The sequence below is a fragment of the Mastigoproctus giganteus genome, chromosome 11, assembly GCF_048544385.1.
Source record: "Mastigoproctus giganteus isolate SK-2022 chromosome 11, ASM4854438v1, whole genome shotgun sequence".
NCBI lineage: Eukaryota > Metazoa > Arthropoda > Arachnida > Uropygi > Thelyphonidae > Mastigoproctus > Mastigoproctus giganteus.
This window is the reverse complement of record NC_143585.1, coordinates 147,068,579-147,091,814: the sequence shown is the minus strand read 5'-3', so window position 1 is coordinate 147,091,814 and position 23,236 is coordinate 147,068,579. Positions and strand designations below refer to the sequence as shown.

The 23,236-nt window shown below is 40.1% G+C and overlaps 1 protein-coding gene across 3 annotated transcripts in view; it reads right to left on the bottom strand.

The window, feature by feature from the left end:
- The window catches only part of LOC150078504 (oxysterol-binding protein-related protein 9), a 607,385-nt gene that overhangs the window by 143,435 nt on the left and 440,714 nt on the right, over positions 1 to 23,236 (bottom strand). For all 3 annotated transcript variants that reach the window (XM_090385178.1, XM_090385176.1, XM_090385177.1), the window contains one exon: positions 9,456 to 9,630. In XM_090385178.1, the coding sequence (XP_090241304.1) occupies positions 9,456 to 9,630 (175 nt within the window). The remainder of the gene's footprint in view (positions 1 to 9,455; positions 9,631 to 23,236) is intronic.

Below are 23,236 nucleotides of genomic sequence, written 5' to 3'. Positions count from 1 at the left end.
TTAACAACTGTGGAGTCTGGAGTCTACTGTTGAGAAACCTTTAGTGTTATATTGGGTTTATTGCCAGATAACTATGTTTGTATCAATTTCCTTTGTTGTGAGACTGCACTAGTCACCATGTGGCTCACAATGAGGATATAGAGAGTGCACCGAGATAACGTGGTTGCCACATACCTATCTGGCACTTGACTGGGGAGATGTCCCAACCAGTGTAACTTTGGACAGGGTGCCCCTGTCCTAAAATTATCAACGTACTGTGTGATCTCATCGCAAAGAACAATGATTCTAGTGATTTTAGTGACTTCCCCCCCTCTGCCATAAACTCACCATGGACAGAAATATCTCCCCTCTCCTGCAAGTACAGTTAAAAAACTAAGCCCACCACCACCATCACTTCAGATCAGAAAACCCCCGTAGAAAGTAGTCCGGCTCTTCTAGGGGCATTTTTTCACACAAGTGTTCCCCCCCCCCAATCTGCTAGTGGGGAAGAGCCCAAAATCTTGCCTGCCGATTGCAAGGCAACGAATGTACCATCGGACTTGTGGTTTATATCCTCCAACAGCTCTTAGAACTCTCTAATAAACTAATCCGGATAACCTCACAAATCCGAAACTCCTGTAAAAATGGAAAATACAGATGTGCAAGTGATCTCAAATGACTAATCAGGTCAACCTGAGGATACCATTGGAGAACAAGTGCCAACAGCAGGAAACCACAGGGAAGAACAAAAAAAATCCAGTCCCAAAATCCAACCGGAAAATGCGCAGCAATAGTGAAGGATCCGCAGGATCAGTGCAAAGGAATTGAAGACCCAAAGCAAGGGGACAAAACCCTCCCTACTCTACCCCACCTAGCCCCAGGGAACAGTCCTAGAGCAAGTTATAATCCTAAGAACAGAATTGGAAAATATTATGAAAGATAATAGCAGTAGGATTTCCTCCATGCTGAGAGCAGAGACCATCCTCCAATGGACCAAACTTAAAACAATACTGCTCAAGACAAACGAGGAGCGCGAGAAGGCGATTGCAGTACTGGAAGTCCTCCGTACTGATGGTGGAAACCAAATGCCACAGCCCACTTCATCCTATTCACAGGTGCTGAGGAATACACCAAAGGAAAGAGAAAAAGGCAATAACCAACCAACAATCATCGATGAATTATCATCGAGACAGAAAGCAAAGAAGAAGCAGAGAAAAATTGACAAATCTGAAGATAAATGCCCTGGGACTCAACAGTGGAGGCCCCAAAAAAGAAAGGGCCATTGATAATCATATTCAACGTTGACCAGTACCTGCAACCGGCAATTAATAGAGGAAATACAGGGTTGTTAAAATTAAAGTATCCCTATGTAGAGGGCTCTGGAGAACGTTCTAAGGCTCGTACTGAAGAGAAATTAGGACAACAGGCACAATAAAGAATGCGCTTGCCATTTATTGGAAAAAAAATTAGTTACAAAATTTTTCACTATATGGAGCTGTGGCAATACAAATCACTTGAACAGCTCTACAATTGTTCAATGTGTCCTCCAATTTGGTTAACAGTTTCCATTCAAAGAACAGCATTTTCTATAGCAGAATGTAACATGTCAACTGGAATAGCCAGCACATGACGTTTAATGCTGTCCTTCAGATCTGCCAGAGTTTGACATCCTTCCTGATACACCTGGTTCTTCAAAAAGCCCCAAAACCATAAGTCGCATGGAGTGAGATCTGGTGATCGGGGAGGCCAAGATGTCTGGAAACAACGGCTGATGACCCGTTCGTCTGTAAAATGTTGCCTTAGCAATCTTTGGACACAACAGTGGATGTGGGGTGGCTCACCACCTTGCATGAATATGGTATCCTGAAGGCACCCCACATTGTTGCAACTCTGGTATTGCCAACATTTCATAATATCACTGTACAGCAACGGAACAGGTGCGGGGTCCAGTCAGAGTTACCTGTTCAAAAAAATATGGCCCAATCATGAATGTGGCTGTAAATACACACCACATTGTTACTTTTGGAGAATGCAACAGGACCTCTTGGATAACTCAAGGGTTTTCTGTTGCCCAAATGCGACAGTTGTGCGTATTCACTTGTTCATTTAAGCAGAAGTGGGCTTCATCACTCCAAAGGATGTTCCATGGCCAAGTGATATCCACTGTCATTCACGCCAGAAACTGAAGTGCATATGTGAAACGAATATCTGCATCATCATGCTTTAGCTGCTGTAGCATGTGCATCTTGTAAGGATAGTAATGCAACACCTGATGGATTACTAGCCTTACAGTGGAATACGGCATGTCCACTTCTTGAGAAACAGCTGGCACACTTGCGCTACCACATGGAGATTGACTTGATAAATCCACGACAGCCATAACCACATCTTCAACGCAAGAGGAGTCCACTCGTTTTCAACCTCTACCTGGTTGAACACCAAGATGTCCTTCGCTTCAAATTTCGCAATCATTTTGCGGACAGCACAACCAGTCCACACCTTATGCGCTTCTGATGTCAGAATTCTCTGATAGCTGCAGCTGCCTGCATTGTTGCTGTTCTGATAGTACAGCTTCACTAATAGCACCTTTTCCTGAAACGCTGTTGGCATTGCTGCTGTAGTACAGGCAAACATCTACTGTATGATTTTGAAGAGACTGCTTTGCTTTTATACAGTATAGTAGAGTGTTTAGTGTCAAACGGCACAAGGGGTTCATCTCCACACCACAGTATAGTAGAGCTGAGTAGTGGTGCTGTGGCAATAACTCACGATTATGTAAATAACATAAGTTAATTGCATAAATGTAACTAAGATAGTTACGTGCCATATATAGGCACCTCCGTAGCCAGGTGGGAAGGAGCAGCAGTGCGTAACACACACTTTTTGATTAGACCGGGGTTCGAGCCTGTCACCACCAAATACGGAGGATGCGGAAAGGTCAGGGAATGACCGCCGCATATCCCGGAGCAATATGGCTTTAGTTGCTAATGCTCCTAAAAACCAAATAACTAACTAATGTGCCATATAGTGACAAATTTTGTAACTATTTTTTTTCTCCAATAAATGGCGAGCGCATTCTTTATTGTGTCTGTTGTCCAAATTTCTCTTCAGTACAAGCCTTAGGACTCGATCCAGAACCATCTACATAGGGATACTTTAATTTTAACAACCATGTATATAGAAGGAATCTCAAAAGCCATCTATCATAACAAGAAGGAGCGACATTAGTGAACCAAAAGCAAAAAACAGTAGTGGGTACAACTGGACCGTAGGGTTGACTCCACCTACATGGCAAGCCCTAAAAACACAAAAGCAGAATATACATTGAGTGGAGCAGTCTACGAAATGCAGAAGATGCTGCAAGTATGGCCATACCACACATACCTGCAGCCAAACGGAACCGAATAGCAGCCATTGCTCAGAGAAAGGGCACAACTACAACAACTGCCCCAATAAAACCAAGGAACCCATCTGCATTAACTGTAAGAGCCTTCGGCTGGAGCACACACACACATTCCATCAGGGATGCAAATTGCCCCACCTATTTGAAAATAAAGAGCACATGCCAACAAAGAATAGATTATGGGGACAGGCCATAAATGGTATACTTTGAGGACAGTTTGAGGACCCCCTAGGAGGACAGAAAGTCCTGGTCGGAGTGGACGTAATCTGCCGTTCGCCCGTCTGGTACAGTAACACACCAGACCGCTGAGGAACATCAAACGAACAAAAGTTGGAAGACTATCCAGCCAACTCAATCTTCACAGTGAAAAATCAGCCCTTCTGCCTCCCAACATACTGTAACCTGCAATGGGAAGCGATGATCGATATCACCCTAATCTCCAGAAACATAGATACAAATGTCACGCAATGGACTGTACAAAATGCATGGACCATACCTGACCACCGAACCATCACCTACTATATTGAAAGGAACCAAGATTTGCAATAGGGAAAGCAAACCAGGAAGTCTATCAGGAATGTCTGTTGTTGTTATTTGGTTTTTTAGGAGCATTAGCAACTAAGGCCATATTGCTCGGGGGATATGCAGTGGTCATTCCCTGACCCTTCCACATCCTCTGTATTTGGTGGTCATGGGCTCAAATCCCGGTCTAATCAAGAAGCGTGTGCTACACACTGCCGCTCCTGCCCACCTGGCTATGGAGGTGCCTCAGGAATGTCTCTCCACCAAAAGAAAACAATATATGGTGGACATGGCCAGACAGGAAGGGGGCGGCGGGAGAGGAGACCCAATCAGCTACAGCAGGAGATAATGTGCATTATCACAAAGGCAGCTGAAACGGCCATGAAAAGAAAGACTCCAAATACAGGAGCCATGCCATGGTGGACCCCAGAGCTGAACGGGCTCAAGATGCAGGTCCAAGAAAAGCAAAAGCAATATCAAAGGGCCTGGAGAACAAGACCCCAGGCAGAAATAATGGACCTGAGACTACAATACAGACAAAACAGAAACTATTACACGGAAACCACAAAGAAGAACAAGAAATCATCTTGGGGACTTATGCAATTAACAGGAAACCCGAATCCCTGGGGAGTGGTGTATAAAATCACCACCAATAAACTCCCCAGAGGTGAAGTGATGACCGCAATAAAGATGGCAAAGGGAGCCCTCACTGCAACACAGGAGGACTCAAAAAAAAAAAAAAAAAAAAAAAATATCCTTAGCACCATAAGCCAGGATCTGCTGGAAGTACTAACAGGTCAGCAGGCCATCTGTCAAGCAAATGAAGTCTACTTGACTCAATACCAAGAGCCTCCATTCACCACCGATGAACTTCATGAGGTGGCACAGCAAACCAGAAACAAAAAATGTCCTGGCCTGGACCTAATCGAGCCAGAAATGGCAAAGAAAGCTGTGGAGGTTATGCTGGAACTCTTACTTCGGCTGTTTACTACCACTCTCCAAGAAGGCCAGTTTTCCTCCAGCTCGAGGACAGCCAACCTAAAACTGATCCTGAAAAATCCAAACAAACCCCAGGATAAACTGAGCTCATATAGACCCATAGCTTTGTTATCACCACTCAGCAACTTTATGAAAGGATATTGCACAAAAGGATTAGCAACTGCTACAAGGAAGCAACCCTAAACTCGTCCAAGCAATACAGCTTTAGGCTGGGATCGTCAACCATCAACGCCATACAGAACATAATGCAACAAGAAATACTTCCTTGTCGTCGCTGTATTTTGCCAGGGTGTTCGGCACCCTCTGGTGGCCAAGCGTACTGGCCAGCCGGGATACCAATAAACCTCTACAATAGTGTTAAAACCTATCTCACAGACAGGAAAGCCCAAGTAATGACCCCCTACAAGAAACTGACCTGGCCGGTCCCCAGGGATCAGTCCTGGGGCCGCTCCTGTGGAACAGGGTATTTGATGACTTCTTCAACATGGACTTGGGAGAGGCGAGATGCATGCTTTTTCAGATGACCTCGTGCTGCCGATCTAGGCAGACTCGAGATCGGGACTCGAAGCGCAAGCAAAACAAGCCCTTGAAACCCTATAAGATAGAGCAAATCTCCAAGCTTTAAAAATAACACCCAAAAAAATGGACTCAATGCTACTGAAAGGAAGGCTAAACCTAAGACGACTGCCACAAATCAAAATAGCAGGACAAACAGTCAGACTGACGGACCTCATCAAAGGCATTTGGTGAAAATGAAGTTAGAAAATTGTCAATTAGGTTACAGTTAAAGGAAAGAGATACCAAACCCCAGGGTCCTCAGCTGGATATCATCATTCTTCTCTTTTTGGTGATTTCCTTCTACTTCTCTCTCTCGCACACACACACACACATGCAAACGCGCACACACACACACAGGGTAACTCAAATTTTTTTTGGCTGGTGCAGCATAAGCCTCACACTTCCTTGCACCATATGGCTAATAATAATAATAATAATAATATCTGGGCATAATCATCGACCAGACCTTATCCTTCAAACTGCATCTAATCTATCTGAAGGAAAAACTGCAGAAATATACAGCACTTGTCCGCAGAGTAGCACGCAGGGATCGGGGTTTAAACAGGAAAACTCTGTCCTTGTACAAGGCTATCTTCATTCCATCCATAACATATGGATCCCCCATAGGGTATACAAAAACGGGAACGGTAGTGAACACAAGAATATTGGAAATGATACAATGCAATATACTGCTAACAATAACCAGAGTGTGCAATACAGTGAGCACAAGTGCCCTGCAGGTCCTGGCAGGGGTCCTACCACTGGATCTGGAGGTAACCCACTGCGGGCTAATGTATCTGCTAGCAAAAGGAAACCCCAACTACCTATAATGGCCTCACCATCGGGGTCACAAATAACCAACGAAGTGAGAAGCAAAGAATAGCGGACCCCCTAACATAAATATGGCAGAGAAGATGGAAGGATATGGACAAAGGAGCGATTACAAAAAAATTTGTTCCGCAAGTTACCAAATTATATCCCAAAGCTCCCAAATGGTACTACCCAGGCCTTAACACCACATTCCTCCTCATCGGCCATGGGCCCCTTCAGGGCGAAACTGAGTGCTCTGGGCATCATTGAAGAAGAACATTGCCTTTGTGGAGAACTGGAAACATGGCACCATGTCATGCATGAATGTGAAAACTACGATGGTCTCAGATGTAGACTCATCACAGAAATTAGATACCTACCCCACAATTAAGAAAACCACCTCCTAGACACACAGGAGGAGGAGTGTGTGGCCTTCGGTCACTATGTGCAGGACGTCTTTTCCAGGAAGAAGATGCAAATGGCCATCTACCGGGATGGAACAAACTGAGAGACTGTATGTGACACCAAACTAACAGGACCTAAAGCCTTGGACAGGATCCTATCCCAGAAAGAACAATTACCACACAAGAAACCTGTAACCAAGGAGGGGACAATGTCCCAGGAAAGACTACAACCTACCTGATGAAACAGCAGTTTAACTGCACACATGCACCATTGTGACCTGAGCCGCTCCTCTAAGCGGTTCAACTTTCACTCTTACTCCCTGGTGGGGGGAATGTGGATGCTTTTCTGTTCTTTCCCTTGCCACCCCCTTTCTTCCCTCTGGTGGTGCCTGGACATGTACCACTGACAAAACCGGGGCTGCCTTCCCTATTGGCTCCACACTTCTTTCTCCCCACAGCCTTCAGTCCCCTTGCCCCCACTCTACCTGTATACAAGCGAAAGCCCCACACAGTGAAACATAAATACTTCTAAAATATGTTACACCCAATTTTCTGCTCTTCAAACACTAGTGCAAACCCCATGCATCTAACGAAGAATATACGTGTGTATGTGTATGTACCTGTTTATTTTATATAGGTATGTATATGTAAATTTTTTTTTAGGTCCTAGCCAAAGGCAAATTACGAAAAATCTTTGGCAAAGGATGCTAAGAAAAACAGCAAGCACTTCTTTACTTATACACACTTTAGAAAAAAGAAGATGAATCAGATTGGTCCATGATATTGAAGGTTTGACTGTTGATGATCCTGCTCAGAGAGCTGACAAACTGAATCAGTACTTTGCATCTAAATTCACTCATGAGGAATTCGTTAGAGAAGTAAAGGACAGCAGCTTATTAAACTTTAACAGGGAGCTTAATGATTTTGTAATAACTGAGAGCAAAGTGGAGGAGGAATTGTTGAAGTTAAACAGAGGAAAGGCACCTAGGGTGGATGGGATCTATCCAGTTATATTAAAGGAGGAAGCAAAGGAAGTAAGCAAACCCTTAGCTATAATTAAGAGAGCATCCTTGGACTCAGAAAAAGTCCCCCACGGATTGGAGACGTACAAATGTATCCCCAATTCACAAATGGGGGATCAAAAGGTGACATGAGTAATTAGACCTGTTAGTTTAACTTCTGTTCTGGGGAAAATAATGCAGTCCCTGGTTAAAGAAGCATTGCAGGATCATCTAGACAAGACTGCAGTAAAAATTCGGACACAGCATGTGTTTGTTAAGTTGTGTGAAAATTTGAATGGATACTATGATGTGGTTACAAAGGAACTAGATGCAAAAAATAATTTTGATATCATATACTCAGATTTCAGGAGAGCTTTTGATACTGTTGTGCATGGAAGACTACTGTACAAATTGGAGCAGTATGGTATTAAGGGCAAGTTGCTACAATGGATAAAAGGATGGTTGAATGGGAGACAACAGAGAGTGGTAATCAATGGACATTGCTCTTTGTGAACTAATGTTATTAGTGGTGTCCCCCACGGTTCAGTGTTGGGCCCATTGTTGTTTTTTTATATTTATTAATGATATTGATGAAGGTATATCGGGCTAAATGTCCAAGTATGCAGATGGTACAAAGGTTAGCAGGGTTGTTAATGACAGTAATGGCAGTGTGCTACTGGAACAGGATCTAGAAATGTTGGGAAGATGGACTGAGAAGTGGCAGTTGAAGTTGAACATTGACAAATGCAAAGTACTGCATAAGGATAGAAGCAAGCCCAGAGTTGAACCGTGTAGTACTACATTTAGGATGGTAAAAAATGAAAAAGGCCTAGGAGTAATTGTGCAATCAGATATGAAGTTTTTTCAGCAATGTAGACAGGCTGCCAGAGCAGGTCATGGTGTATTGTCAATAATATACAGGAATTTTACTAGCAGGGAAAAGGAGGTGATTAACCCTTTGTATAAGGTAATGGTCAGGCAACGTCTTGAGTACTGCATACAGGTCTGGAGGCCTCATTTTAGGAAGGATGTAGAGTTGCTTTATTGTGTACAGGGAAGGGCAACAAGATTGGTGAGAGGAAACGAAGTGATCCACTTACCAAGAGAGGCTTAAGTTCTTCAAATTGCTGCTGGAGACTAGGCACCTGTGAGGTGATCCGATTGAGGTGTATTGCCTGAATGGGTTGAGTACGCTGAATTCTGATGGAATTTTTCTGCTTGCTCATATTACGAACCTGAGGGGGCACAAATTCAAATTGAGGAAAGACAGTTGTAGGACAGATGTGCGGAAATTTGCATTTAGCCAACCAGTAGCTGATTGCTGGAACAAACCCATCTGTTGTTGCGGAAGTTGATATCTTAAATAAATTCAAGGAGGAACTGGACAAACTTATAGCGGGAATGGATGTGAAATTTTTTTTTTTTTTTCTCTTTTTGGATGATGCTACATAAATGTCTCTACTACTATGTATTTTGAAGAATTTTCTTATATCTGTAACCAAATATTTAGGCATAATTTATAAGAAAAGAATATATCATTTTGAAAGGAACTGTCTGAGAGAGAGAGAGAGAGAGAGAGAGAGAGAGAGAGAGAGAGTCCAAACAGTTCTGAAGCCTGTTGTCATTGTAAATGAGATAACCTTGTGCAAATAATATTATCTTACTGGATAATCTGAATTGCTAATTTTTGCTTATTATTTTATTTTATTAAAGGACTGTAAACAGAAATAGCAATTTGAGGAACAACTCAGCTCTCTACAAATTGCAAATTTAAATTACCTGCCATAGCCATTTGGAAAAGTGATCACATAATCTTCATTATACTTTGTTAGATACACATTTCCTTGTCCAATATTGTGAACCCCAATTGAAAGACCAAGAAATTTGGATTTAGTCCATATATGAGCACAACAACTAATACCTTTATCAATATGTTCTGCATAGAATGCTGAAACTATAAGATACATAAAAAAAATTAGTCTGCATCATAAACATCAAAAAGTCTTAATAAAAATATATATAAATTTAAATTTGATAGTATGAACCACAGCTATAATGCTCAATACAATACATAGAACACTTCCGTATGATACTCTCCAGAAATTTTTTAATCGTTTTCGTTTTAATTTCTGGTGAGTATGATACGGAAGTTGTTGTTGCTGTTATTTGGTTTTTAGGAGCATTAGCAACCAAGGCCATATTGCTGCGGGGATATGTAGTGGTCATTCCCTGACCTTTCTGCATCATCCGTGGTGGTCATGGGCTCGAACCCCGGTCTAATCAAGAAGTGTGTGCTCCTGCACACTTGGCTACGGAGACGCCGCATCATACGGAAGTGTTCTATGTATCATATTGAGGTAAACTTCTCTTATTCTTTTACAAATATAAATTCAAAGAAATCTTGAGTTTAAATATGAGCTACACCACAAAAGTTCCATTAAAATTCAAAAATTCATTAGTGATTGAAAATTTTGGTCCACACTCAGGTGTGCAATGTGATGAGATCCATTTCATTTCAAAGAATAACACTTGCATTCTTTGAAAATTGATTTGGTGATTAAAAAATAAACCAGACATTGCAAACTCTTTTTGGGTATCATAATGAGTGGTAATAGAGCTAGAGGGAAATGAAAAATATAATTAAAATACACTGCCAATGGCGGAAAACTGCAAAACTGGATAATTCTAACTAATCTTTTCTAGTTTTCAGACAATAAAAGAGAAGGAGAAAAGAGAAGGCTGGCAGGAGAACCAAAGAGGGCAATTCTCCACCGCATCAGTCTAAAACAATGCGCAAAATGTGAAGTGTTTTCAAACCTGTCTAGAACACGACATGATCTAGCCAAGGAGGATATCTTTGTGTGTGTGTGCGCTAGGTGCAGGGAAAGCATGAATTAACATAATAAATTTCAAAATTCAAGAATGGGTAGAGAAAAATTATAAACTAGAATGTATTCTGTGCAGAAAAATCATCTGGGTAAATCACATGATAAAATAACTGCTCTAGCTACAGATTTATCAGATTTCGTCTCCCACTATTAAAAGTAGAAGAAAAATCATAATTATTCTTACAATCCGAACAATCTTTTTTAGTCTTACAGTCTGAAAAATCATACTTAGTCTTCTTCTCAGTGAAGAAGATTAAGTATGATTATTCATCCCTGCAGCACTGTTGCTATTAATCTAAAAATCCTAAAATCCTTGAAATATGACGACATATGAGATTAATGGCTGGGGTGACCAACTGTCAGAGACCCAAAAAAATTGCATTTCAGTGTCTCCAAGGCTGGTTTAAATTCAAAAATTCTGTTTGATTGTCAGTGTTGCTAGCCTTGAATATATTCAATCAACTACTTTTTGTGGGAATATTTAAATGATATTTCATTTAAATATTCCCACTGTGATAAATTAATGGCCTCCTAACGACCAATCCAACATCCTTATTGTGGGAGGCACCAACAGAGATATGTGATTATCCAGGGTTGATGTATGGTGGAAACTGAGGGTTCTGAGTCTCAAACTACTGTTCTGAGTCTAGCTGTTCGAGTACAGCTGTTCTGAGTCTAGAACAGCTGTAGAGTATGAGGCTTTTGGTGAAGACAGAAAACATCCTCTTTGATAAAGTACTGCTATGTGGAAAGAAACAGGATATCTACACACTGAGACAGGGAGAGAGACCAAATAGTTCTGAAGCCTGTTGCCATTGTAAATGTGATAATCTTGGGTAAGTGATATCATCATACAGGATAATCTAAATTGCTAATTTTTGCTTATTGTGTTTTTTTTTATTTTATTTATTATTTTTATTTTTTTTATCTCATTAAAGGACTATAAACAAAAAATTTTGAGAAACAATTCAGCTCTACAAATTGCGAATTTAAATTACCTGCCATAACCATTTGGAAAAGTGATAACATAATCTCCATTACACTTTGCTAGATATAAATTTTCCTTGTCCAACAATGTGAACACCAATTGAAAGACCAAGAAATTTGGATTTAGTCCATATATGAGCACAACGACTGATACCTTTATCAACATGTTCTGCATAGAATGCTGAAACTATAAAATACATAAAAAAAAATTAGTCTGTGTCATAAACATCAAAAAGGCTTAATAAAAATATAAAATCAAAGAAATGTTGGGTTTTCCCCAGGTACAATGCAGTCAGAAAAAGAAATACTCAAAGAAATACCTAGAATTGTGTAATTGGTGGCACAAACAGGGGAAATTATGAGCAGCAGAAGAGGAGACAAGGATTTTTCAGCTGTCAGTCAGCAAAAACTTGTAGAAGAAGAGCCACTTGAAATGTAAGAACTGCACAACAATGTGGAAAACTGGAAAACCTTAAATGGAAATGAAGAGACAGATATACAGGAAATAAGTGAAATAAGATGGAGACTTCTGAGTGGTAGTAGTAGCATGTGATGCAAAAAAGCAAATGTATGAGCTTATGCAGCATCAGCCGAAAAAAAAAAAAAAAAAAAAAAAATTACACCATTCCCTCCAAATGCCTGTCCAGTTCCTCCTTAAATTTATTCAACCTATCAACTTCCACGACAGATGGATGTTTGTTCCAGTAATTAACCACCCGCTGGCTAAAGGCAAATTTCCGCACATCTATTCTACATCTGTCTTTTCTTAATTTGAATTTATGCCCCTTTAGGTTCGTAATCTGAACAAGTGGAAGGATCCCATCAGAATTCAGCGTGCTCAACCCATTCAAGGCCTTATATACCTCAATCAGATCACCGCGCAGGTGCCTAGTCTCCAGCCACTGCAATTTGCAGAACTTAAGCCTCTCTTGGTAAGAGGATCCCTTCACTCCCCTCACCAATCTTGTTGCCCTTCTCTGTATACGCTCAAGTAAATCTACATCCTTCCTAAAATGAGGCCTCCAGACCTGTACGCAGGTCTGGAGGCCTCAAGCCGTGGCCTGACCATTGCCTTATACAGAGGGATAATCACCTCCTTTTCCCTGCTAGCAAAATTCCTATATATCATTGACAAAACCCCATGACCTGCCCTGGCAGCCTGTCTGCATTGCTCAGAAAACTTCATATCTGCCTGCACAATTACTCCCAGGTCTTTTTCATTTTCTACCACCTTAAGTGTAGTACCACACAGTTGGTACGTTTCTCTGGGGTTACTTCTACCCATATGTAGTACTTTGCATTTGTCAAGAGCCCATATGCCCAAATTATCTAGATCCTGTTGCAGTAGCACACTGCCATTACTGTCATTAACAACCCTGCCAACCTTTGTATCATCTGCAAACTTCGACACTAAGCCTGATATACCTTCATCAACATCATTGATAAATATACAAAACAACAGTGGACCTAACACCGAACCCTGTGGGACTCCACTTAGTCCAAGAAGAGCAGCACCCATTGATTACCACCCTCTGTCTTCTAGCACTTAACCATCCTTTTATCCATTGTAGCAACTTACCCTTAATACCATTCTGCTCCAATTTGTACAATAGTCTTCCATGTGCAACAGTGTCAAAAGCTTTCCTGAAATCCAAATATATGATATCAAAATTATTTTTTGCATCCAGTTCCTTTGTAACCACATCATAATATCCTATCAAATTTGTCAGACAAGACTTTCCCTTAACAAACCCATGCTGTGTCTGAATTATTGCTGCAGTCTTGTCTAGATGATCCTGCAATGCATCTTTAACCAGTGACTCCATTATTTTACCCGGAACAGAAGTTAAACTAACTGGTCTGTAATTACTCGTGTCACCCTTCGATCCCCCTTTGTGAATTGGGGATACATTTGCACATCTCCAGTCCGTGGGAACCTCCCGAGTCCAAGGATGCTCTCATAATTATGGCTAAGGGTTTGCTTAGTTGCTTTGCCGCCTCCTTTAATATAACTGGATAGATCCCATCCACCCCAGGTGCTTTTCTTACGTTTAACTTCAACAATTTCTCTTCCACTTTGCTCTCAGTTATTAGAAAATCATTAAGTATCTTGCTACAATTTGATAACCTTCTGCCATTTTCAAACCTTAATAATTCCTCACGTGTGAATGTAGATGCAAAATACTCATTCAGTTTGTTTGCTATCTGAGCAGGATCATCAACAGTCGAACCATCGATGTCAAGTGGACCAATCAGATTCATCCCCTTCCTTTTAGAGTTTATATAAGTAAAGAAATCCTTGCTGTTTTTCTTAGCATCTTTTGCCAAGGATTTCTTGTAATCTGCCTTTGCCTGCTGAACCTCCTTTGTGACCTGATTACAGATTAACTTATATCTGCCATAGGCTTCTGAGTCGCTTGATAATTTATATGCATCCCATGCATTTTTCTTCTCTGTTACGAGTCTCATTAGTTCATTTGACAACCATTTAGGCCTAAACCTTGAACAATATTTCTTAATAGGTATGAACCTTTTAGTAGCTTCCACGATTAATTCCTTGAATGCTTCCCACTTAGAATTTACTGTTGGTAACATCGTCAGTTGATCCCACTGTACAGAATTTAAAAACTGTCGAAGACCACTGTACTCGCCTTTACGGAAGCAAAAACCCTTTCCTTTAACACTGATGGTAATTAAATCTTTAAGTAAATCCCACGTCAGTACACTGTGATCACTGCCACCTAGTGGTTCTTTTATCTGCAAATTCCTAATACATGAATGATCACTACTGATAACCAGATCAAGAGTATTACTTTCTCTGGTTGCCTCTCGAACATGCTGCTGCAGAAAACAATCATCCAATAAATCCACAAAAGTCTGACTAGTGTGTGAATGACCAAGCCACAAGTTCCAGTCAATATCTGGGAAGTTAAAATCCCCCATTATAAGACATTCCGATTTACTAGCCCACTCTATTTCTCTGTACAATTGTTCATTGTACCCATTCAAGTCATTAGGCCTATAACACACTCCTACTCTAATTTTTGCTTTCGCAGTGCTTATTTCACACCAAACTGACTCAACAGTGCACTGTTCATCTATATCAACTGGATGCACTTCTTTTGATTTTATGTTTTTCTTTATTAACAGCATAACACCTCCTCCCTTCCTATCCTGTCTATCCTTTCTGTACACATTGTACTCCCCAAATTCCAGTTCGGCATTCCTTATATCTGAGGAATGCCGAACCTGTCTCTGATATCCCAACAATATCCGAGAGAACACCACGTCTCTGATATCCCAACAATATCCGCCTTTGATTTCTTGACCAACACTTCAAATTCATCAAATTTATTTACTATACTTCTAGCATTGGTATACATGCACCTATTCTTATTCTTAATTACTCTAACACATCCCATATACCCACCTGTTTCACGATGAGTGCCATCCGTCCCTGAAACCCCCAACACCCCTCGCTCCAGGTCGCTACTTATTCTAATAGAAGTTGTGCAAGAATCACCTTCACCTTTGCCTACGGCTACTGTTAAACTATTAGTCCTTGTATCCCCCCCCCAAGCTATCAGTTTTCCGGCCCACCTAACACTGCCTCGATAGCATCAGCAAATATTCTTGCACCCTTTCTATTTAAGTGTATCCCATCCCTGTAGAAGCAGTCTCTCCTGTTAACAAGTACAGTCCAGGCTGAAAAAAATTCTATCCCTTGAGCCTTGCACAATCTTTCCAGGGCCGAATTGATCGACAAGGCTCTCATCATATACTCCCTCCTATCGTGTCTGGGCAGAATTGCAGACACTTTCAAATTCAACCCTAATTCACGGCTTTTTTTCATCAGTGACCTGTACTTGTTAAGTAATTCTGCCGGTCTCCTACTCTTAATATCATTAGTGCCAACGTGTACAACTATATCACCTTTTGTGCCCCTAAAAGATGATATCCGCTCTACAACGTCATCAACCTTTGCCACTGGCAGACATACCCTGGTCCTGTTCCACCTATCCTTTTTACAAAGGATATTAAGGATATTACAAAGGAGTATCCTTTTTAAGATAATATTTTCTCAAAAGGATGAAGGAAGAGCGTGGTGCCTAGATATAATTTTTAAAGAAAGAATAGAGCCTAAGACTAAATGGATGCAACCAATGAAATAACACAATAAAAGTATTATTCTGGCAAAAAGTGAAGGAACATGCAATGATTACTATATCATTTGAACACTAAATTTTCTGAAGTTTATATACCAACGTCTGAATACAATGATGAGCAAATCAAAGAATTATATTAAAACATAAAAGTGCTGAAGTTGCTTAAAGGAAGGTAATAATAGGAGATTGGAATGTGATATTATGAGAAGGTTGTCAGTCAGTAAAAACTGTACAACAATATGGCCTGGGGAGAAGGTATGAGAAAGCAGAAACATTGGTAGAATTTTGTGAACAGCATGAACCCTTTGCTGCTAATACAAAGAAGATAAAAGAAGATGATACACTTAGAAAATTCCACAGATATAGGAATATAATAATAAAATACTAAATACATTTCTATATTATAGTGAATTATTGAATTGGGAATCATGATAAAGTAGTGCAAAAATCTATAGTGATATTGAGAGTGACAATAATATGGTGGTAATGAAAAGCATTCTTAAATATAAAAAGATAGCTAAAAACACCAACAACCAAGATGGAATATAGAAAAAATAGGATCCAAGAGAAATGCCCAAGTAAAATAACATGAGAAGATAAAATATATTAGAACCACAGATATGAAAGATAGATGAAATTACAGAGGGAATATAATCATAGAGCAGCAAAGGAATGCTGCTCTATGATTATATTCCCTATGATAGGAACAAATCAAAACAAGCTCAGAAAAACTTGGATAACAGAAAGTATCACAGACCTGACAGGACAGAGAATACATAAAAAGTATTATTATATACATGAAGAAGGCAAAGAAAAATACTGAGTGGTGAAATAGAATCAACACAAAGCAAAGAAGGAAAGGATGAAAGGAATCTGTAAAGAAATAGTCATAAAAAAAAAAAAAAAAGCCACAGAAAACATGACCAAGCTTACAGATGCATAAAAAAAAAAAAAAAAAATTTTTTTTCCAAAGAGGAGAAACAAAGAATAATACAATAACAAAGAGGATAACATACCTTCACTGGAGATACAGCGACTGCCTGTAATTATTGAAGTGCAGTGACTGGTAGCCATAATTAAGATGGTCACAGACCAAATCTAAACGGTGTCCATTTGGAATTCATGTTACTGGCAAATATCCAAGCCAAAACTTCGGTCAACTGTGATGCTCTGTTCGAAGCATCGGAGACTATATATCTCAAATCACTTCCTCCCAAATCAAATGGAAGTATAGTACCCTGATACAAAAAGGAGTCTATTGCTCCTATGATTGATGACACTCATATCTCTTTGGGGATTACCCTGATTTCTAATCTCTCTTAACATAACCAAATTATGAATACAACTTCCTCTACATCTAAAAAACTGGGGTTTTTACTTTTGACTTGGTGTTACTTTTCTTCTAAATAGCTTCGCACTGTACAAATCTCAGATCCACCCTACCATGCAATATTGTTCCCATATCTGGGTTCATCCAAAACCTCTACCAGCCTTCTAACCTAAATTCTATTCAAAAGAGGGCAGTTCGGTAAACGTTTCTCCACTCGCTGTCACATGCTTCTTTCACAGATACTTCCCCACTATCCTTCTGAATTCCATTTATAATCCCCCCTCTCTTCTAAAGTCTCCTCGCTCTGTGTCTCATAGATGTTCTGTTCGTGCTGGAAGCCTTTTCTATAGATAATTTCATGGGTCCTGTTGTTGTGAATTAGCATCTATAATTCCCACCCCCTATCTCTTCCACACCAGTCTGAATATCTATCATAGGCTTCCATGTCACCCATTAATTTATATGAATCCCATGCATTTTTCTTCTCTGCCATGTGTCTCATTAGTTAATCTGACATTCATTTAGGCCTAAATCTTAAAGAATATTTCTTAGTTGGTATGTAAAGCCAAGTAGCTTCCAAGACAAATTCTTTGAATGTTTCCCATTTTGAATTTGCTGTTGGTAACATCATAAGTTGGTCTCACCGTATAGAATTTAAATACTGTCTCAGACAACCCGCTTTTACGAAAGCAAAAACCCTTCCCTTTACCCCTGATGGTAGTTACCTCTTTGAGTAAATCCCACTTCAGCACACTGTGATCACTGCTACCTAGTGGTTCCTTTATCTGCAGATTCTTAATGCATGAAGAATCACTAATGATAATCAGATCAAGAGTATTACTCCCTCTAGTTGCCTCCCAAACATGCTGATGTAGAAAACAATCATCCAATAAATCATCAACAAAAGCCTTGCTAGCATGTGAGTGACCAACCCACAAATTCCAGTCAATATCTAGGAAATGAAAATCCCCCATTATAAGACTCTCTGATTTACTGGCCCACTCCATTTCCCTGTACAGTTTCTTATTATATTCATCAGTCATTAGGCCTATAAGACACTCCTACTCTCAATTTTGATCTCACAATGCTTATGTCACACCAAACTGACTTGACACTGCACAGTTCAGCAATGTCGACTGGCTTCACTTCCTTGGATTTTATGTGTTTCTTAACTAATAGCATAACCCCTCCTCCCTTCTTATCCTGTCTATCCTTTCTGCAGACGTTGTACTCCCCAAATTTTAGTTCTGAATTCCTGATATCAGTGTGACACCACGTCTCTGATATCCCAACAATATCCGCTTTTGATGCTTTGAGCGATACCTCAAATTCAAATTTATTTACCAAACTCCTAGCATTGGTGTACACGCAAGTATACATGCACCTGTTCCTATTCTTAGCTACCCGAATACAACCCATGTGTTTACTTGTACCGCAATGACTCCCAGAACTCTCTGAAATATCCTGCATCTTGTTTTCCAGGCTTATGCTCATTCCAATAGAAGCAGTGCAAGAATCACTTTCACCTCTGCCAATGGCTACTGTTAATCTATTAGTCCTTGTATCCCCCCAAGCTAGCAGTTTTCCGACCCACCTAACACTGTCTCAATAGCATCAGCAAATATTCTTGCACCCTTTCTATTTAAGTGTATCCCATCCGTGTAGATGCAGTCTCTACTGTTAACAAGTACAGCCCAGGCTGAAAAAAAATTTTGCCCCTTGAGCCTTGCACAATCTTTCCAGGGCCGAATTGATTGACAAGGCTCTCATCATATACTCCCTCCTATCGTGCCTCGGCAGAATTGCAGACACTTTCAAATTCAACCCTAATTTACGGCTTTTTTTCAACAGCGACCTGTACTTGTTAAGTAATTCCGCCGGTCTCCTACTCTTAATATCATTAGTGCCAACATGTACAACAATATCACCTTTTGTGCCCTTAAAAGATGATATCCGCTCAACAATGTCATCATTCTTTCCCCTGGCAGACATACCCTGGTCCTGTTCCAGCTATCCTTTTTACATACCATGTTCTCCATTTCCCTGACAATACAGTCACCAACAACTACTAGTTCCTGTGGGAACAGCGCATTCTGCCTTGGGGGTTGCCGCTGTGTTGCGTGATGATCAAGTGCAAGCTCTGGCATTGATGTGGGCAGCTGAGAGTTTGATGCCCCCCCCCCTTAATTTAGATCCTTCAAAGGCATCCACCCTGTCCTTCAAGCTCTCATATATGCCCATAACAATGCTGAATAGTCGGCTGATTTCCTCACACTCCTTAGATTGCACACACACACACAAAAAGACCCCCTTGGCAATATCATGTCCCATACCTGATTGCTCCACAAACATCAAGCAAGCAGTGCATTTTAAAAGACTGTAATTCAGAGGGCAACTGCCCCCCTCAGTTCTCCCCTGAGCCACATCACTCCCATTAGCTTGAGCCTTTCGCTTTGCTGCTCTGGTTTGAGTGATGATTTCGATTCAATTTCAATAAAGTTTTAATTTCAGTACAAAATTATAACCCTAAACTTGTATCCCAACGTATTTATAACACTATATATCTCTATATACTTTTTCAGTATTGAGTATTATCTCCGAGTTCGGTTATATAACTTCCGTATCAAGTTATGTATTAATTAATAATGTTACGTTTGTAAAATCTAAGTCATTATATGTATTTAGTTAAAAAGTACAATTTAATTGACAATGAAGTTTAAAAGATTAATAAATTTTACTGATTAATTAATAATATTATATACTATACCAGTTTTTATCAAAGGGTGTGCCGCAAAATTTTCCAAGTGTGCTGAGAAATCTTAAAAAAAAAACTAGCATCGTTTTTATTTTAACATCATTGTCCGAATATTTTATTTTGGTTGTAAGAATTGTGTGCATAACACAAATATAATATAAGTATAAATAAAAAAATTGTTAATATTATTTTTCGTTCTATTTATTTAATTTAGAAATTTCTTCTTCTATGACTAAGTAGGTGTGCCGCGAAATTTTTCTTCTTTGGAAAATGTGCCACAAGAGTAAAAACATTGAGAAACACTGTACTATACTATACTATGCTAAGCTAACGCTATCTAGTTCGGGATATAACGTTGTATCGTACAACAATGGCCGCAAGTTAAGAACGGTAAATCTACCAACACTTAAGTATTAATTAAGTTCCAAAATCTCGCTGTCTCAATTCAGAATATACCAAGGATCTTGACTAGGTCTGTAAGCTACTTATAGAAAATAATTTAATATAACAATTAGCCAATAAAGCGGCTAAATATAGCTAAAAATCTTGCCGTTCACTGGAGCTACAAAACTTGTAAAACACATGGATTGGATACCCTTACCGATACTAAGTAATAACCTACAAAATCACTATCTAAGTTAAAATTTAAACTAAGTATCGTAACTAGGAATATAAAGCTACTTTAGAAAATAAGTTAATATGCCAATTTAAGTTAACAAAACAGAAAAAAACTTTGCCTGCCAAAGGCTACCCTCATTCCCAAATTGAATACATGATGCAACACTCGGCATTCTTTTACTATCCAACTTCAAACTCAGAGAACCAACTTTTCTTCTTCCACATTTATCCCTTCAAATTCTGTTTTCTGAAACAACCTTCCTTCACATGTATTTCCTGAAAATAACAATCTATGTAAATTCAAATCTAATGTCAAAAACTATCCCCTGTTTTCTCAACAAGGTATAGTATCTTCTTTATTCTCAAAAAGTGTGGAACCTAAATACTGTATGTTATATGCCAATATCCCCAGGGGGCTCAACATCTGGTGAGTATGGGCTTGGCAAAACCAGGGTCCTGAGCTGGATATCATCATTCTTTTCTTTCTTGCTTTCTTGGTGATTCCCTTCGACATCTCTCTCTCCGGGTCATGCAGGAATTTTTTTTTGGCTGGTGCAGCATAAGCATCAGGCTTCCTTGCACCATATGGCTAATAATAATAATAATAATAATAAAAATAATAATAATAATAACATAGTAGTTTTTCGAATAATTTTTACCCACTAGTTGAAAGCAAATTTGCACACATCTTTTTTTCAACTATCTGGCTTTCCAACTTAGCGAGCAAGAATAAGTATATCAATCATGTTTAGTTTACTCAATCCTGAGCCTTAAATACTTCAATCTCCATGCAGTTTCATATGCTGTTCTTTCCAAAAATGAAGTCTTCCTTGGTAAGAATACTCTTTTGGAATTTTAAGAATACTCTTCCTCGCTAACCTTGTAGCTCATCTCTGCCCACTGTAACAGATCTGCATGCTTCTTAAAATGGGGCTTCCTACCTGTATGCAATACTCAAGATATGGCTAAACAACTTCTACAAAGTGTGTTAGTTGTCTGATGGCACCAGGGGTTCCCCCCATCTCCATGTTGTGTACTCTGTGTAGCAGAGTACTCTGCGAAGGCCAGAGATTTAAAAAGTGTGTGGGGAGTGGACGGATGTGGGTGTTGTGTACCGTTGTTCTTCTGACCATTTAGCCATTGGGCCCCTGCTGGGACCCACCGTTACCGCACTTGGCCCCGGGGAGGCAGGTCAGGTACCCAGTAGATTTTTGTACTCTGGCAGGCCCTGCCACCTAGTTTCCAAAGATTTCAGTGGCAAGGACTAGGTAAAAAAAAAATAATAAATAAACAAATAAATAAATAAAATAAAAAAATAAAAAAGGGGGTTAATGCTAGAATATAAAAGACCAACAGTAATGTAATTATGGTTTAAATTTGGACGTTATTAATTGATAAGTTGTGTGGGGTGTACACTATGAGATACACAGAGTAGGGGGGAAGCTGAAGGTTGCGGGGAAAAGACAGAGGTATGGTCCCGATAGAGAAGGCGACACCAGAAAGTCAGTGAGGCAGGCCCAGGCCTCACCAAGAGAAAGGGAACCCCCCCCCCCTGGCTGGGGAGGAGAGTAAAAGAAAACTGGGCTAAAGTGCTTGGTTTAATTGGCAATGTGGTTTGTGGCAGAAAAGCTGATGGTGTTTCCAGTGTCTGGGTTTTGGAGTCTTCAGTGGGATCAGGTACTGGTTGATCTTGCCTGGAGTTTCAGTTGCAGATATCAACCCGATGGAACTTGGATAAAGGAAGTGAATTTCAGTTCAACTGAACTTCAATGAGGTCGGCGGCTGATGCTACTGGAGAGGGGTGCCCAGAATCTGTCTCAAGTTATTGCTCTTGGCAGTTTAGGCTCCTTAATGTTCTTCAGCTGTTGAAGACATCCTGTGCAAAAGTGGTGAAGTATTTATAGTTGTCATGGGAACATATGAATTAGTATATGTTCTTGGTCCTTTGGCAAATTAATAATCTTTGTGATCAGAATAGATCAAGTCTTCATAGTCAGGACAGTCATACATTATATAGTACCAAGATTCATCAGTGCCACAGTGGCAGTATGGATCATCTGTGATGCCCAGAGATGTTAATTTTTCTTGTATCGACCTGTGGCCTGTGAGGAGGTATGTTATGTAGAGGCCATGGGAAAATCAACTCATGGCTTTTGGGAACGTGAACATTACTTCAGGGATGAATTTCTTTGTAATTGCTACCTTAGTGGATGTCGTCCATCTGTCCTGCCAGGCTTGCTGCAGGTGAGCTAGAAGGCGTCTTTACTCTGTCGTGCAATTGATTGCTGGGTTGGTGGTGAATCCAATGGTGGTAGTGGAGATTCCTTTGGACAGATGATACAAAGCATCTAATTATTTCAAGATCTAGAGGGAGGACTCCAGCGAGGACTTGGAGAGCAGGAGTACTCACCGTGCAGCAGGTTCTGGTGATGGTAAGTAGTATTGCTCTTTGAATGGTGGCTAATTTCTTCTGATTTGTGACAATAGTTGCCCGATGATACCAGACTCCTGCAGCATGAGATGACTGGAATAAAGACTACTTTGTAAAACAGGGCTAGGGTAAGTCGGTTTGTATAATACTTGTGAATTCGGAAGAACAGTCTCTCAAGGAGTTTGCTGAGAACAGTTAGGAGGGCAATTGGTCTGTATGATGTTGGCTGTTGTGGCAGTTTATTTGGATTCTTGAGAAAAAGTTGAAGATTAGCTGTCTTCCAATGAAGTGGAATCCTTTTGCCAGACAGTGGTTGAAAAGGTTCAGCGGTAAGTATGGCTTGTAGTCTGTTACTCTTTTTACAATCTCGGGCTCCAGAAGGTCA